Source organism: Pelodiscus sinensis, chromosome 19 (assembly GCF_052426305.1).
Source record: "Pelodiscus sinensis isolate ZL-2025 chromosome 19, ASM5242630v1, whole genome shotgun sequence".
In the NCBI taxonomy this organism is placed as follows: domain Eukaryota; kingdom Metazoa; phylum Chordata; order Testudines; family Trionychidae; genus Pelodiscus; species Pelodiscus sinensis.
In genome coordinates this window covers 253,208-269,433 of record NC_143070.1, presented here as the reverse complement: position 1 = coordinate 269,433, position 16,226 = coordinate 253,208, and the positions used below count along the sequence as shown (strand labels likewise).

Genomic DNA, 16,226 nt, shown 5'->3' with positions numbered 1-16,226 from the left:
TTGCTATGGGGGGATTACTAAAACAAATACCCGGGAACCAGCCCTTCCCCCTGGAATGCCCCGTGGGGCCGGGGAGGGTGTAGTACCAACCTGCAGCTTCTCTCTGTGGGAAGGGGGTGCGGGCCAGGCCAGCCCTGGAGGGGCTCTGGCCCCCAGGGAGGGAAGAGCTGGAGGGACGGGAGCAGGTCAGAAGGGGGCGCTGTTCCAGGGAGGGACAGAGGAACCCCCACTACAAAGTGAGGGGGACATGGGTCCTATCCCCCCCAGAGGCCAGCTCTGCTCTGGTCCCTGCCCCGAACTGACCCTGCTAATCCTGGTGAGCGCTCAGCCACCCACAGCCCACCTGGGCAGCTGCTCCTGGGCTGGGCGGGCTAGCGGGAGCACAGCAGCCCAGGGCGTCTCAGCGTGAGTCCCACAAGGCATTATACTTCTTCCCTGCCCTTCCAGCATGCTGCGGTCCATCTCCAGCGCCCCCTGCCCGCCTGCCGCTGGGCCCAGCCCCGGATCCCCCACGGCCAGGAGGCCCGGCTCCAGGGTGGAGGTGGGCTGGCCTGAGGGGAGATGGGGCCGGGCCCACGCTCAAGAAGGGACAGAGGAGTGGGTGGCAGATTCCATTACACAGACGAGAAAACGCAAGTAAATCACAGACGGCTGGATAGACAGGGACACAGACTCACCGACCCACAGGTCGGCCTGCTACATACAGCACAGAGGGGCACGCCCCATAAAGACCCCCCAGCTCCTTAGCCCATCATGTGCATGGGAGGAGTCCCCACCCAGCAAGGACGGGGTTAGTGTTACAAGTTCCTCAAGGACCCAGGAGTCCTAGCCTCCGCCCGGGCACACAGCTAGGGACCCACAAAGCCACAGGCCAAGGAATCCAGCCCCCTCCTAGCCCCAGAATGGCAGGGAAGGGTTCTTTCGGGGCCCGAGAGAGATTTCAGTCTGTACAATCATCACTGCTCCCGTCTCCCCCAGCTCCCCTCCCTGCCCCACAGCATAATGGGAAGAGGCGGCCAATGCGGGCAGGGGTCCATTCACTGGTAAGTCTGTGCAGCGGGTTCCAGGAGGCACCCTGGCAGCAGGAGGGGGCGTGTCTGCACCCCAGGGTCCGTTGGGGAGGGAGCTCCCCGCGGTCACATCTTGGCCCCAGTGCCCCCGCTAAAGCCCAGTTCGCTGCGGGGAGACCGCCCTGCAGCCTGGCCCTCCCGCAGCGCTGCCCAGTCGCCCTCCCCTGCCCCGCCAGCGTGCTCTTTCTTGGAGGGGGTGCCCGGGGCCGCCAGGCGGTGCCGCCGCTCGCAGTGCCCCTTGTGGCGCATGAAGCTGTCGCGCCACATGAACTTCTTGGCGCAGACGTCGCACTCGTAGGGCTTGAGACCAGTGTGGGTCTTCATGTGCTCCGTCAGGTGGTGCTTCATCTTGAACTTCTTGTTGCAGACGGGGCAGTCGAAGGGGCGCAGGTTGAGGTGCATGTTGACGTGCCGGTCCCGCATGCTCTTGTGGGAGAAGGCCTTGCCGCAGTGGCACATGAAGATCTTGTTGCCGTCACCCGAGCCAGCCGCCAGCTGCACGGCCCCATGCTCCACAGGCGCCTGCGGGGGGAAGACCAGGATCTGGTTGCCCTGCATGTCCATGGGCATGAGGGAGCGCTGGGCGAAGCTGCTGCCGGCCCCCGGCCCCTCCTCCAGGCCCTCGTAGGCCGAGGGGAAGTCCTCCGAGGACTCACAGAAGTTGACCTGCTCCTCCAGCTTGGCCCCGGAAGGCTGGGTCAGCGTGCGCACGTCACTGATGCTCAGGGGGGGCTCACCAGGGGCGGGCCCCACCTCCACCGGGTCCTCGTCCTCCTCGCAGGTCAGTACCAGGTCCTCCTGCGGCCGCTCCTTCTTGATGTACACCCACTGCTTTTGGGGCACGATGCTGGGCTGCACGTAGGCTGGGCGCCGCCCCCCGCCCCCACCGTCCCCGCCGCTGTCGCTCACGTCATCGTCTGTCTCCAGGAGGAACCGGCTGCCCCCAGAGAAGGGCTCAGGGCCGCGGGCAGGGCCCTTCTCGGCCTGGAAGATCACCTCCTCGTCTGGTCCCTCCGATCCGTCCCGTTCCACGCCGCCCGCCGCCCCCCGCAGAGGGTACTTTGCTGCCCCATGCTCTGGCCCCTCGCCCGTCTCCCGGGGGCTGAAGTAGTTGCTGCTGCTGGGGGACTGGTTCTCGCTTGTGCGACTGGAGTGGGCGCGGAAGGAGGAGGAGGGCGAGGGGCCGGCGGCGCCCCGCCCCTCCTTGAGCAGCTCCGTGCACTTGTCCACGATGTGCCACATCTGCAGCACGCTGCCCACGGTGAGGAAGTTGACGATCTCGTCCGAGGCCATGCTGAGCTTGCCGGTGTAGGCAGAGCCCAGCACGGTCTCGAAGGCACCCGGGTCCATGACATTGGGCAGCACGATGGACGTCATGTTCTTGAGCAGCACCTGGTCGTGGAAGTAGGGCGAGGAGGCGGCCAGCACGGCCCGGTGGGCCCGGAAGACCCGGCCCTGCACGTGGATGGAGATGTCACAGAGCTTGCCCTCCACCCGCTGCTGGTTCAGGTTCTCCAGCAGGGCGCTGGTGATCTCAGGGAAGTCTACGTGCACGATGGCCCCGCACGCCGGGTCCATGTTGCCGGCGATGCGCTGCCTGCAGGAGACAGAGGGGCAGAGCTGTGAAGTGCTGGGACACCCCCCCCCTTCCTCGATGCTGCACCCCACAGACCCCCCAGGGCCCGAGCGCTTGGCAGAAGTCAGCCTTGGCTTTCCACAGGCTGTTTGACAGGAACAGAGCAATGCCCCTGGACCTGGGAATGTGGAGGAGGGGTGCCACTGGCAGAGACGGGGTTTCTGGGTGGTGGGAGCAGGAGCAGGGTACTCTGATGGGAGACTCCAGTGCCCCTCTTCCCCATCTTGCCTTATTGCCAAATCACAATTCCCTCCCCATAGCTCCTGTCATAACCCTCCGCCCCACCCCACCAACAGCCATTCCTGCTCCCACGCCATCCCCAATGTGTGCCCCTCCTGCCAACACCTCTCCATACTCCCCCGCCCCGCCCGATTCCAATGGCTCCTAGTCCAGCCCACAACCCCTCCCCCGGGAAAGCAGCAAAACGTATGGCTGATGGAAAATGACTCCAGGTAAGTTAAACTCAAAGCTACCCAGAGACTGCACACAACTGGGTGAGCGGGTCCCAAACGGGCACCTGCAATTCAGCACCGCTACAAGCAGAACTCTACACACGGGAAACGTGATCCCCACTGGACCCCCAAACGAATGGGTCTCAGTTAGTTGGGACCACTCAGCGGAGGTGACTAGTGAGAGGACACCCAGGGCGGAGACAAGCTCCCTCCACCCCAGGCTCTGCCCCTCCTCGCAGACCAGAGGAACAACCGGCTGGGGGGCCAGTGGCGGCTGGGGGGCCAGTGGCGGCTGGGGGGCCACATTGCTCCGCTCCCCTGGGGAGTGAGGGACAAAGATCGCCTAGAACTGGAAGGGACCTCAGTCCAGCGCCCCCCCGCGGGACCAAGTACCATCCCTGGCAGATTCTGCCCAAAGCCCCAAAGGCCCCTCAAGCATCGAACTCCCAACCCTGCGTAGGCAGGCCCTGCTCCAACCCCTGAGCCACCCTCCCCGGGGGGGCACGTGCGGCGCCCACCCCGCAGCAGGGACCACGAGAGCCGCGCGCTCCTCGCTGGGCGGGGCCACTGGATCAGCCCCAGCGCCGGGCTGGGCGGACCATTGGTCTGACCCGGGGGCCGCTCCCAGCCCCCCCGCCTCCCCTCACCTACCCCCCAGCCCCCCCGGCCCGCCTCCCCCCACCCCCCAGGCCCCCTGCCTCCCAGCCCCCCCCCCCCTGCCAGCCACCCTGCCCCCCTGCCCCAGCCCCCCCGGCCCCCCCCAGCCCGCCCCCCCCTGCCCCCCTCCCAGCCCCCCCTACCCCCCACCCCCCCACCCCCCCGCCCCCCCCCCTGCCTCCCCTACCCCCCCCCCCCCTCCCCCCAGCCCCCCCCACCTACCCCCCCCCCCCTGCCTCCCCCCCTACCCCCCAGCCCCCCCGGCCCGCCTCCCAGCCCCCCCTGCCTCCCCTCACCTACCCCCCAGCCCCCCCCGGCCCCCTCCCGGCCCTGCCTCCCAGCCCCCCCTCACCTACCCCCAGCCCCCCTGCCTCCCCCACCTGCCCCCCCAGCCCCCCCTCCCTGCCCCCCCCCCCCCTCACCTCCCCCCCGGCCCCCCCGCTCTACCCCCCAGCCCCCCCCCCCCCCCCCCCCCCTCACCCCCCCGCCCCCCCTGCCTCACCCCCCCCCCCTCCCCCCCGGCACCTCCCACCCCCCAGCCCCCCCCGGCCCGCCTCCCCGCCCCCCCACCTCACCCCCCCGGCCCCCCCCGCCCCCCCCCCTACCCCCAGCCCCCCCCCCGGCCTGTCTCCCAGCCCCCCCTCACCTACCCCCCAGCCCCCCCTGCCTCCCCTCACCTACCCCCCAGCCTCCCCCGGCCTGTCTCCCAGCCCCCAGCCCCCCCCCGGCCTGTCTCCCAGCCCCCTCACCTACCCCCCCCGTCTCCCCCCCCCCTCCCCGTCCCCCCCCTCCCCCGCCCCCCGCCCACCCCCCCCCTCAGCCCCCCCCGGCCTGTCTCCCAGCCCCCAGCCCCCCCCAGCCCGTCTCCCAGCCCCCCCTCACCTACCCCCCCGTCTCCCCCCCGCCCCGTCTCCCCGCCCCCCTCACCTACCCCCCAGCCCCCCCCGGCCCCCGTTGCCCCGTCCCCGCTGCTCACCCGCCGCTCGCGCTCCGGGGCTCAGGCCGCCGCCGCCATCTTGTTAATCCCCCTCCGCCTCCGGCCCCGCCCCGACTTAAAGGGGCAGGCGCGGCGCCACGGGGACAGAGTCGGCCGACACCAAGACCTCCCCTTTAATGCGGCCCCCTCGCGGCGGCCCGGCCTCTTAAAGGCACAGGGGCGGGTGCCACCTAGGTTGGCCGACACCGCCGCCTCACCTTTAAATGCCGAGCCTGAGAGGCCTTAAAGCGCTGCGCAGGCGCCCTGGCGTCCCCGGGAAAGTGTCCTCCGACGGGCCCGCCCGCCCGGCCTTTAACGCTCGCCTCACTGACAGACAGGCAGCCTAGCCCCGCCCCCCTCCCACTGCCAGCCTAGCCCCGCCCCCACTGCCACCTGCCCTCCACTGCCAGCCTAGCCCCGCCCCCTCCCACTGCCAGCCTAGCCCCGCCCTGCCCCCACTCCCGCCCCCATCCCCTCCCTCAGCTACCTGCCCCCCACTGCCACCCCGTCACAGGCTAGCCCACTCCCCCCCCCCCCCCCGCGACACCAGCCCTTGCCCAGCCCCTCCCCAGGTCACTGCCCACTCCCCCCCCCCCCCAGAGACACCAGCCCTTGCCCAGCCCCTCCCCAGGTCACTGCCCACTCCCCCCCCCAGAGACACCAGCCCTTGCCCAGCCCCCCCATCACTGCCCACTCCCCTCCCCCCCAGAGACCCCAGCCCCCCCAGTCACAGCCTGACCCAGCCCCTCCCCCTCCCCGGGTCACTGCCCACTCCCCTCCCCCCCAGACACACCAGCCCTTGCCCCTCCCCGGGTCACTGCCCACTCCCCTCCCCCCCCAGAGACACCAGCCCTTACCCCTCCCCGGGTCACTGCCCACTCCCCTCCCCCCCCAGAGACACCAGCCCTTACCCCTCCCCAGGTCACTGCCCACTCCCCCCCCCCCAGAGACACCAGCCCTTGCCCAGCCCCCCCATCACTGCCCACTCCCCCCTCCCCCCCCCCAGAGACCCCAGCCCCCCCAGTCACAGCCTGACCCAGCCCCTCCCCCTCCCCGGGTCACTGCCCACTCCCCTCCCCCCCAGACACACCAGCCCTTGCCCCTCCCCGGGTCACTGCCCACTCCCCTCCCCCCCCAGAGACACCAGCCCCTCCCCCTCCCCGGGTCACTGCCCACTCCCCTCCCCCCCAGACACACCAGCCCTTGCCCCTCCCCGGGTCACTGCCCACTCCCCTCCCCCCCAGAGACACCAGCCCTTGCCCAGCCCCCCCCAGTCACAGCCTGACCCAGCCGCTGCACATAAGAAAAACAAGATTTTATTCCTTGCTGGGTTTTCACATTTCCTTTGTACAAATGCTCTCCGGGTGGGGGCCCCCCAGCCCCTCCGCACCCCTCCTTTCCCCAAGTCTGCAGCCCCCCCAGCAGAGGCAGGGTCTAGTCCGAATCTGACAGGATGATGATCTCCTCCGGGTCACACTGGGTTGCTACGCTGGCCTGCGGAGAGAGCAGGGCAAGGACACAGGGTCAGGCCACCTCTCCGCACCCCCGGACCTCCCGCCCCATCTGCCCCGCTGGCCCCTCACCTTGCAGGCCTTGGGCAGGTAGCGCTGACACTGCTGCGGACTGCCCTGGGAACTGCTGACCAGGCTCTGGAAGGGTGAGTCGGCCCGGGTGGAGTCAGGCAGGGAGCTGCCAGGTGGCCGGCCTGTGAGCAGCAGCTCTAAGTCCTCCTCCTCAGAGCCCACGCTGTGAACCTCCACACATCCACTGCCAAAGGCAGGAGAGAGGGTGTCAGGAAGAGAGGCAGCCTCTGGGACCCAGCCCCTTCTCCCAGCCCAATTCCTAGCAAGCCAAGAGGGAGGGGCCCTTGGAAGATGCTGGCACCCCCTTCACCCACAGGAGCTCGGATGGGGCCACCAGACGCCGACAGTGGCTGAGGCCCGTGGCTCTCCATCAGGAGCAGGACGAGAGGGAGGGACCCACCATGTTAGCTCTGCCTGGATGCACAGGGCGCCTGTTCACCTGCCACCCAGCGCACCCCCTTCCTCGCATGCTGCCTGGCCCCCACCTGTCACTGCAGGGCAGCTCCCGCCGTCCCCTCTTGCAGGCTGGGGGCCCAATGCTGCCGTTGAAGCTGGTGGAGCTGATGACGCTGCCCCCGTTCTCCAAGGGCTGGGCCAGGGGGCTTGCAGGGGCAGATGGCCGCCTTCTCTTGGCCGAGGGCCGAGTCCGAAGCCCCACGTCCCCCGTGCTGCCTCGCTCTTGTTTCACCCCCAGGCTCGCAGGCTCCGCCTGGGAAACCTGCTCAGTCCGGGAAGACCCCGTCTCGGGAGAGGGGGGACCCAGTGGGGTGGCCTCAGAGGGCTCTGGGGACAAAGGGACAGCCTTCGGGGTGGCCTCAGAGCCCCCAGGGATGTGGGGGGAGGGCGGAGGCGTCTCGCTGAGTTCCAGAGGCAGTGTCTCAATCTCCAGCACAAACAGCTCCTGTTCTGGGCTGGCCAGTGCCCTTTCCCCCTCCTGCTGTTTGTGGGGCAGAGGCCCATCGCCCTCTGCATGGGGCAGGGACTCCTCCTCCTCCTCCTCTTCTTCCTCCTCTTCTTCCTCCTCGTCGTCATCATCTTCATCCTCCCCGCCTGATGAGCAGGGCAGTGGCTCCACGCCCAACTCCATGCACTGGTCGTCCTGGTCTCGGGCCAGGTCCTCGTCTGCTGCTTCCGTGTCTAGGGGAGCGGTCACAGCATAGAACGAAGCTGGGAGAGAACCCAGGTGCCCTGGCTCCTAGCCCCCACCCCCGATCCTCCCAGTACCTAGATGCCCTGGCTCACAGCCCCCCGCGCTCATTATGACACCTCCCCCCCTCCCGATGATCCTCCCAGAACCCAGGTGCCCTGGCTCACAGCCCCCCCCACTCCTCCCAGAACCCAGGTGCCCTGGCTCACAGCCCCCCCCCCCCTCCTCCCAGAACCCAGGTGCCCTGGCTCACAGCCCCCCCCCCATGATCCTCCCAGAACCCAGGTGCCCTGGCTCACAGCTCCCCCCCCCATGATCCTCCCAGAACCCAGGTGCCCTGGCTCACAGCCCCCCCCCCACTCCTCCCAGAACCCAGGTGCCCTGGCTCACAGCCCCTCCCCCCACTCCTCCCAGAACCCAGGTGCCCTGGCTCACAGCTCCCCCCCCCCCATGATCCTCCCAGAACCCAGGTGCCCTGGCTCACAGCCCCCCCCCCCCACTCCTCCCAGAACCCAGGTGCCCTGGCTTTACTGGCAACATACCCTGCACAGCAGCATCCTCTTCCTCTTCCTCCCCCCCCTCTTGGCTCTGCTGCAGCTCCTTCTCGATGTCTGTGTCCGACGAGGGCTCTTCCTCCTCGGAGTCCGAGTCGTCGTTCTCAGGAGCCTGCTGGCTTGGTGTGCTGGTACTGCCCTGGGGAGGTGGAGAAGGGGGCGTCATGCCAGATGTGTCCCCACAGAGCTGCCGATCCGTGCCCTTTGCCTGCCCGCGCTGTGCAGCCGTGGGGCACAGCTGCGCTAGGAGCTGGAATACTGCCCACAGGAGGCTGAGTACAGCTTGGCAGCTTCCCCCCCATCCCATTCCTCTGGGCTGCAGGGCCAGATCCACTATCCCTTCACCTGCATGCAGGGTTGCCCCTCCCCTGGGTCAGATGCCATGGGGCAGGGTGGGGGCAGCAGTCCCTCCTGCTGCTGGGGGGTAGCGCTGCTCCGGGCCGCTCTCTTGCGCACACGCTCCTCCTCCTCGCTCTCGTCCTGCAGCTGGGCGTAGCGTGAAATGACGCTGTCCAACCGTGTCAGCGCCACCTCTCGGTTTTCCCGCAACCGCCGGGCCAGCGCAGTATCCCTCCGGGCAGGGTCCAGATCTGCACACACACAGGGGCGTCAGAGGGGCCCTGACCGAGACGTTCCCCTCCTGACCCCAGCTAAAAGAACCCCTCCCCTGCCATTCCCCTCAGGAACACCAGGCAGCTCTCCTCTGCCGTGCACGCCCTCCTGCACCAGTGCTCATCAGCCCAGTACGCCTCCGCCGCCCGGTCTTCTCACGGAGCCAGTACCAGTCAGTACCCCCTGCGGGCCCCCCGCGGGCTCTCACCGGGCCGGTACCGGTCAGTACCCCCTGCGGGCCCCCCGCAGGCTCTCACCGGGCCGGTACCGGTCAGTACCCCCTGCGGGCCGCCCGCGCGCTCTCACCGGGCCGGTACCGGTCAGTACCCCCTGCGGGCCCCCCGGGCGCTCTCACCGGGCCGGTACCGGTCAGTACCCCCTGCGGGCCCCCCGCGGGCTCTCACCGGGCCGGTACCGGTCAGTACCCCCTGCGGGCCCCCCGCGGGCTCTCACCGGGCCGGTACCGGTCAGTACCCCCTGCGGGCCCCCCGCGGGCTCTCACCGGGCCGGTACCGGTCAGTACCCCCTGCGGGCCCCCCGGGCGCTCTCACCGGGCCGGTACCGGTCAGTACCCCCTGCGGGCGCCCCGCGCGCTCTCACCGGGCCGGTACCAGTCAGTACCCCCTGCAGGGCCCCCCGCGGGCTCTCACCGGGCCGGTACCGGTCAGTACCCCCTGCAGGGCCCCCCGCGGGCTCTCACCGGGCCGGTACCGGTCAGTACCCCCTGCAGGGCCCCCCGCGGGCTCTCACCGGGCCGGTACCGGTCAGTACCCCCTGCGGGCCCCCCGCGCGCTCTCACCGGGCCGGTACCGGTCAGTACCCCCTGCAGGGCCCCCCGCGGGCTCTCACCGGGCCGGTACCGGTCAGTACCCCCTGCGGGCCCCCCGCGCGCTCTCACCGGGCCGGTACCGGTCAGTACCCCCTGCAGGGCCCCCCGCGCACTGTCACCAGGCCAATACCGGTCAATATGCCCCACAGGCCCCCTGTGAACTCACAGGGTGGGTCTCCCCTCCCTCCCCCCCACTGCGCTCTCATCGGGCTGGCAACTGTAAGCATGCCCCTGACCTCCCGCTGCTGTCACTATGCCAGTACCATTTGGTATGGCTCCCCTGCTCCATGGCTCTCACCAGGCCGGTACAGCTCTGTCCCTGTCCCTGCCCCCCGTGGCTCTCACCAGGCTGGTACGGCTCTGTCCCTGTCCCTGCCCCCCGTGGCTCTCACCAGGCTGGTACTGGTCAGTACAGCTCTGCCCCCACCCCCGCAACGGCTCTCACCAGGCCGGTACGGCTCTGTCCCTGCCCCCCCGTTCCCGTGGCTCTCACCAGGCTGGTACTGGTCGGTACAGCTCTGCCCCCCCCCCCCGCCACGGCTCTCACCAGGCCGGTACGGCTCTGTCCCTGCCCCCCCGTTCCCGTGGCTCTCACCAGGCCGGTACGGCTCTGTCCCTGCCCCCCCGTTCCCGTGGCTCTCACCAGCCCGGTACGGCTCTGTCCCTGCCCCCCCGTTCCCGTGGCTCTCACCAGCCCGGTACGGCTCTGTCCCTGCCCCCCCCCCCCCGTTCCCGTGGCTCTCACCAGGCCGGTACGGCTCTGTCCCTGCCCCCCCGTTCCCGTGGCTCTCACCAGCCCGGTACGGCTCTGTCCCTGTCCCCCCGTTCCCGTGGCTTTCACCAGCCCAGTACGGCTCTGTCCCTGCCCCCCCCCCCCCCCCCGTTCCCGTGGCTCTCACCAGCCCGGTATGGCTCTGTCCCTGCCCCCCGTTCCCGTGGCTCTCACCAGGCCGGTATGGTTCTGTCCCTGCCCCCCCGTTCCCGTGGCTCTCACCAGCCCGGTACGGCTCTGTCCCTGCCCCCCCCCCCCGTTCCCGTGGCTCTCACCAGGCCGGTATGGCTCTGTCCCTGCCCCCCCCGTTCCCGTGGCTCTCACCAGCCCGGTACGGCTCTGTCCCTGCCCCCCCGTTCCCGTGGCTCTCACCAGCCCAGTACGGCTCTGTCCCTGCCCCCCCGTTCCCGTGGCTCTCACCAGCCCGGTATGGCTCTGTCCCTGCCCCCCCGTTCCCGTGGCTCTCACCAGGCCGGTACGGCTCTGTCCCTGCCCCCCCCCCCCCGTTCCCGTGGCTCTCACCAGCCCGGTACGGCTCTGTCCCTGCCCCCCCCCCCCGTTCCCGTGGCTCTCACCAGCCCGGTACGGCTCTGTCCCTGCCCCCCCCCCCCGTTCCCGTGGCTCTCACCAGCCCGGTACGGCTCTGTCCCTGCCCCCCCCCCCCGTTCCCGTGGCTCTCACCAGCCCGGTACTGGTCGGTGAGGTGGCTCCCGAAGTTGTAAACCAGGTCGAGGTGGCGGCGCTCCTGCAGGCGGTTGCCCACCTCGCGGAAGGCATCCAGCGCCATGCTCTGCATCTGGCGCTTGGCCAGGCCCAGGCTGTGGCGGGTGCTGGCTTTCTGGATCACCTTGAGGATGTCGGTGTAGTCGGGGAAGGCGTCGGGCCGGTTGATGAAACGCTCGATGCGGCGGTTGACCTCGGGGTAGCGGGTGCCCCGGTAGGGGATGCGCTGCTCGATCACCCGGCCCGTCAGGCTGCTGCACTGCTTGAGCTGGCAGAGCCGCTCGAAGATGTGCATCATCTTGCGCTTCAGGCGGCTCTCCTGCAGGTAGGTGGAGTCCTCGTCGTCCAGCTCGGCCAGGTCCAGCTCCCGCTCCTGCAGCCGCCGGATCTCCCCCATGTAGACGCGCAGCAGGTTCTCCAGGTAACGGATCTGCCGCTTGGAGCCGGTGCCACGTGGCCCCGGGGACCCCTCCGCCTCAGCCTGCTCCAGGGCCGCTGCCGGCTCGGGCTGGCTGGGGGGGGCGGGGGCTGGGCCAAGCAGCAGCTTGCGGCGCTGGGTGTGGGCCTTCAGCACAGTGCATAGTTCGTTGATGTAGACGTAGACTTTGCTGCGCTTGCTCTGCACCCGTGTAAGGCAGCGCCCCAGCACGTTGCGGAACTCGGCCGAGGCCAGGAACTCGGCACTGGCCTTCTGGTGCCGGCTGGCTAGGAAGGGCATCACCTCGGGGTGCTCCTCCGTCAGCCGGCCGCAGCACTCCAGGAACTGGGGAGAGAGTCAGAGGCATGGGACTCAGGGCAAGGTGGAGACACCGACACGGTCACACAGACAACAAGGGGGGGCTCACAGGACAAACACTGTCACAGAGATGGCGGGGGGGCCCCAAAGGACACAGACACGTCACACAGACAACAAGGGGGGGCTCACAGGACAAACACTGTCACAGAGATGGCGGGGGGGGCCAAAGGACACAGACACGGTCACACACACAACAAGGGGGGCTCACAGGACAAACACTGTCACAGAGATGGCGGGGGGGGCCCAAAGGACACAGACACGGTCACACAGACAACAAGGGGGGGCTCACAGGACAAACACGGTCACAGAGATGGCGGGGGGGGCCCCAAAGGACACAGACACGGTCACACACACAACAAGGGGGGGCTCACAGGACAAACACGGTCACAGAGATGGCGGGGGGGCCCCAAAGGACACAGACACGGTCACACACACAACAAGGGGGGCTCACAGGACAAACACGGTCACAGAGATGGCGGGGGGCCCCAAAGGACACAGACACGGTCACACACACAACAAGGGGGGCTCACAGGACAAACACGGTCACAGAGATGGCGGGGGGGGGCCCAAAGGACACAGACACGGTCACACACACAACAAGGGGGGCTCACAGGACAAACACGGTCACAGAGATGGCGGGGGGGGGCCCAAAGGACACAGACACGTCACACAGACAACAAGGGGGGCTCACAGGACAAACACGGTCACAGAGATGGCGGGGGGGGGCAAAGGACACAGACACGGTCACACACACAACAAGGGGGGGCTCACAGGACAAACACGGTCACAGAGATGGCGGGGGGGGCCCAAAGGACACAGACACGGTCACACACACAACAAGGGGGGCTCACAGGACAAACACGGTCACAGAGATGGCGGGGGGGGGCCCAAAGGACACAGACACGTCACACAGACAACAAGGGGGGGCTCACAGGACAAACACGGTCACAGAGGTGGCGGGGGGGCCCCAAAGGACACAGACACGGTCACACACACAACAAGGGGGGCTCACAGGACAAACACGGTCACAGAGATGGCGGGGGGGCCCCAAAGGACACAGACACGGTCACACAGACAACAAGGGGGGGCTCACAGGACAAACACGGTCACAGAGGTGGCGGGGGGGGTTCCGCACAGACGGCAGGGGTGGGCCCCAAAGGGCACAGACACGGTCACATGGACAGTGGGGGTCCCGCAGGACACAGACATGGTCGGGGAGGCAGTGTCATAGCCCAGGGCAGCAAGGCCATGTCTCAGGGCTCTTTGGGGAGCAGACCCAGCTCCGGAGAGAGGGCTTGGCCCCATCCCATGAGGGGCTGGAGGGACAGGACCCTGCTTCACAGGCCCAGCTCCAGGCACTGGAGAAGAGCCCCCTCCCCACAGCTGCGTCAGCCCTGAAGAGCTGCTCTCAGTCCTCACAGAGGCCACAAGCGATGGACTGCCTGCGTCGTGGGCCCCATGCGCCTCCCTGCCAAGCCCTTTTCTCAAGAGTGAGGAGTGGGCCGGGCTCAGACTCACCGACCAGGCAGGGTCAGTCCAGCAGACTTAGGCCCGACAGACCATACACCCCAAGCCCCCCAGGCTGGCTGGCGAGGAAAATGGGGCACTCTAGGGGCATCAGTTCCCATACAGCCCCAGAGGCGGGGCCTGGCTGGCTGAGCTGGGCAGAGAATATGGAGAAGGGATACACGAGGACATGGCTGAGGAGTTAGGCGATACATGGAGGGTGGGGCCCTGCCAAGGGCTCTCACCTCCTCAAAGAGCCGCTCGTTCTCAGCCTTGAAGCTGCCACCATCCTGCGTCACAGGCTCTGGTCTCTTGTCTGAGGCCCCGCTGGGCTGGGGGGAGGCAGGGGTGGGCTCTGGAGACGTAGCTGGGGGCAGCCCCTCCTCCTCATCATCCAGGACAATGATGTTGCTTGCCACTGCAGTGGCCATGGGCGCAGGTACCTGGCCAAGTTGGGGCTCAGAGCTGCGGGGCAGGCCTGAGGGCTGGGCGCATCCTGGGGGCAGGTATGGGGAGTAACCCCCGGTGCAGGTGGTCTGAGTCACACGCCGCAGTGCCTATGTGGGGAGATGAATTGGTGAGTGCTGGTCCCTACATCTCTTCTTCACCCCATGCGCAGCACCCACCCCCAATGCCAATTCTACTCCCGTGTCCCAGCCAGGAACCAGAGTTTGTCCTAGAGCCACCATCCTGGAATCCAGCGCCTGCCTCTCCCTGCAGCCTCATACACAGCCTCTATCCTGTGCCATCCCAGATCCCAACCTCCCCCTGCCTGCCGAGTACTCTTCCTAAATCACCATCGGCAGACTTTACACCCCCCAGAGGCACAGGCATCCTACCCACCCCGTACAGAGTCCCAGCATGCAGACAAGGGTCCAAGATACCTGGCTTATGGAGGCTCTATCTTCCAAGCACTGCTCCTGGGATCTCTCTGATGACACCAAAGGGTGCCCCTCCCCCCCCCAGCAATCTCCTGCCTTGGGCCTCCAAACCAAAGGAAAACAGGGGTGGAAGAATAAGGACATACACAATATCTCCCACATGATGTATTATTTTGACAGCTGCAAGGTGGGGGACACACCTCAGAACTGAGCATGGACAAACCATCTGCCCAGGTCAAGAACAGCAAGACAGACTGGATACAGTCTCTCCCCACCCGAGTACCAAGGAAGTGTCTGCTCAGCTCCCCCCAGCCCTGCCCAGCACTGCCCCCAGTCTTGGCACTCACACACTGCCAAGAGGGACAGCTGTGATCCTCAGAACACAACTTCCCCCACACGGCTCCTGGGGCAGAGTTGTCAGCCAACATCCAATTCCGATCAAACACTGGCCCACGCCCAGGGAGACTACTCCCCTGGGTCTGGCCCTCAAGGTACAAACGTGTCCGTTACTGCCAACTGAATGGATCTCCCTTCAAGTCCCAGCCCTTTGGTCCTGGCAGATCTTCCTCCACTACACTGAAGACTCTATTGGCTTGTATGGAGGCACCCAGAGCCTGTTACCAAGACACTCCATTCATGGTCTCCTCCCAAAGCTAAACAGCTGGAACTCCTGGACCCTGGTTTTCCAGCCCTTCCTGTGGCTCCAGTTTTGCCACATCCATCCTGAACTGTGGGCTGCAGAGCTGGGCCCACGATGCTAGCAGCAGTGGCACCAGGGCTGGTGCAGAAGGAAAGTATCCCCTGTGCTCCTACCACACTCCCAGGTTTCCACATCCCAGGGGGCAGCCACCCTAAGAGCAAGTGTCAGGCTAGGAGCTCCAGGCCACTGATTATACACCCCCCCATCCCAGATTGATGGGCTGCCCCCCACTCCTGCCAGGCCCCCACCCCCATTTGCCCTGACCCTCCCTCAGTCCCACCACCATGCTTCCCCTCCCCCCTCTCCTTGCTCTGCCCCCCCCAGCCCTGATTCCCCTCCTTGCCCCGCCCCTCCCTCAGCCCCACCCCCACGCCAAGCCCCCAGCCCTGATTCCCCTCCTTGCCCCGCCCCTCCCCCACGCCAAGCCCCCAGCCCTGATTCCCCTCCTTGCCCCGCCCCGCCCCACGCCAAGCCCCCCAGCCCTGATTCCCCTCCCCCACTCCTTGCCCCGCCCCGCCCCACGCCAAGCCCCCAGCCCTGATTCCCCTCCTTGCCCCGCCCCTCCCCCACGCCAAGCCCCCAGCCCTGATTCCCCTCCTTGCCCCGCCCCTCCCCCACGCCAAGCCCCCAGCCCTGATTCCCCTCCTTGCCCCGCCCCGCCCCACGCCAAGCCCCCAGCCCTGATTCCCCTCCCCCACTCCTTGCCCCGCCCCGCCCCACGCCAAGCCCCCCAGCCCTGCCCCGCGCACCAGGCCCCCCCGCCCCCGCGCGCTCACCCGCCTCTTGGGCTGCTTTCTCCGCCGAAGCCCAGCACCGGAAAAACCGCCTTCCCCTGCCGCCCGGACTGCGCAGCGCCGGAAGTGGCCCTCTCACCACTGGGCGCCACCATTGCGGCGCACGGAGAAGGGTTCCGGATCTCGGGTCCAATCAGAACTGGGCGCTGCTTCCGGTCTGGCGTCACGCCCATGACGTGACGCCGTCCAGTCGTAGTTATCGCCTTCGTCTACGGCCCCTACGCTACACTCCCATGGTAGCGGCCATTTTCCTGTACGGAAAATACCTTCGCTCTCTTACGCCACGTGACCTTATTTCGCCAGCCAGAGGCCTGGAATCAATTAAAGAGCCCACCCCTGCAAGGAGCTGGTTGGCCTGTTCCATTCCATTTATAGGGGTGCTGAGTTATTCTATTCCCTCCGGGCGCCCCTGAAGGAGAGGCCGGGCTGAACCCGAGGGGAAGTCGCACAACACGGACAGCACAATTCTAGCACGCCACCCACTTAGTGCGCACGCGCGGTCTGAAGACAGCCGAGTGACAAGATGGCATCTGACAGT

The 16,226-nt window shown here is 67.8% G+C and overlaps 2 protein-coding genes across 7 annotated transcripts; both read right to left on the bottom strand.

Annotated features, from left to right (window-relative positions):
* Positions 1-914: 914 nt before the first annotated feature.
* Positions 915-5,142, bottom strand: ZBTB22 (zinc finger and BTB domain containing 22). Of its 2 annotated transcripts, none has more exons than XM_075917438.2 (2): positions 5,010-5,142; positions 915-2,667 (listed from the first exon to the last, which is right to left on the bottom strand). In XM_075917438.2, the coding sequence occupies exon 2, from the start codon at positions 2,646-2,648 to the stop codon at positions 1,137-1,139; it is 1,512 nt and encodes a 503-aa protein (XP_075773553.1). In that variant the 5' UTR covers positions 2,649-2,667; positions 5,010-5,142; the 3' UTR covers positions 915-1,136. The 2 variants fall into 2 exon arrangements, with proteins under 2 accessions (XP_075773553.1, XP_075773552.1); XM_075917437.2 differs by lacking the exon at positions 5,010-5,142 and adding an exon at positions 4,792-4,982.
* A 943-nt stretch (positions 5,143-6,085) lies between these two features.
* Positions 6,086-16,181, bottom strand: DAXX (death domain associated protein). 5 transcript variants are annotated; one of them, XM_089771536.1, is made up of 9 exons: positions 14,542-14,558; positions 14,198-14,297; positions 13,559-13,870; positions 10,970-11,774; positions 8,421-8,665; positions 8,064-8,214; positions 6,860-7,511; positions 6,375-6,558; positions 6,086-6,285 (listed from the first exon to the last, which is right to left on the bottom strand). In XM_089771536.1, the coding sequence occupies exons 3-9, from the start codon at positions 13,742-13,744 to the stop codon at positions 6,226-6,228; spliced, it is 2,283 nt and encodes a 760-aa protein (XP_089627662.1). In that variant the 5' UTR covers positions 13,745-13,870; positions 14,198-14,297; positions 14,542-14,558; the 3' UTR covers positions 6,086-6,225. The 5 variants fall into 5 exon arrangements, with proteins under 5 accessions (XP_089627662.1, XP_089627660.1, XP_089627661.1 ...); XM_089771534.1 differs by lacking the exons at positions 14,198-14,297; positions 14,542-14,558 and adding an exon at positions 15,671-16,181; XM_089771535.1 differs by lacking the exons at positions 14,198-14,297; positions 14,542-14,558 and adding an exon at positions 15,675-16,181.
* Positions 16,182-16,226: the final 45 nt, after the last annotated feature.

Coding starts and splice junctions, on each gene's coding strand:
- ZBTB22 (XM_075917438.2), bottom strand. CDS start 2,648: ATGGACCCGGCGTGCGGGGCCATCGTGCACGTAGACTTCCCTGAGATC.
- DAXX (XM_089771532.1), bottom strand. CDS start 14,356: ATGTGGGAGATATTGTGTATGTCCTTATTCTTCCACCCCTGTTTTCCT. Junction 8,666..10,969: donor CACCGACCAGTACCGGGCTG/GTGAGAGCCACG, acceptor GTGTGTGTGCAG/ATCTGGACCCTGCCCGGAGG. Junction 8,215..8,420: donor AGGGGCAACCCTGCATGCAG/GTGAAGGGATAG, acceptor CCACCTCCCCAG/GGCAGTACCAGCACACCAAG.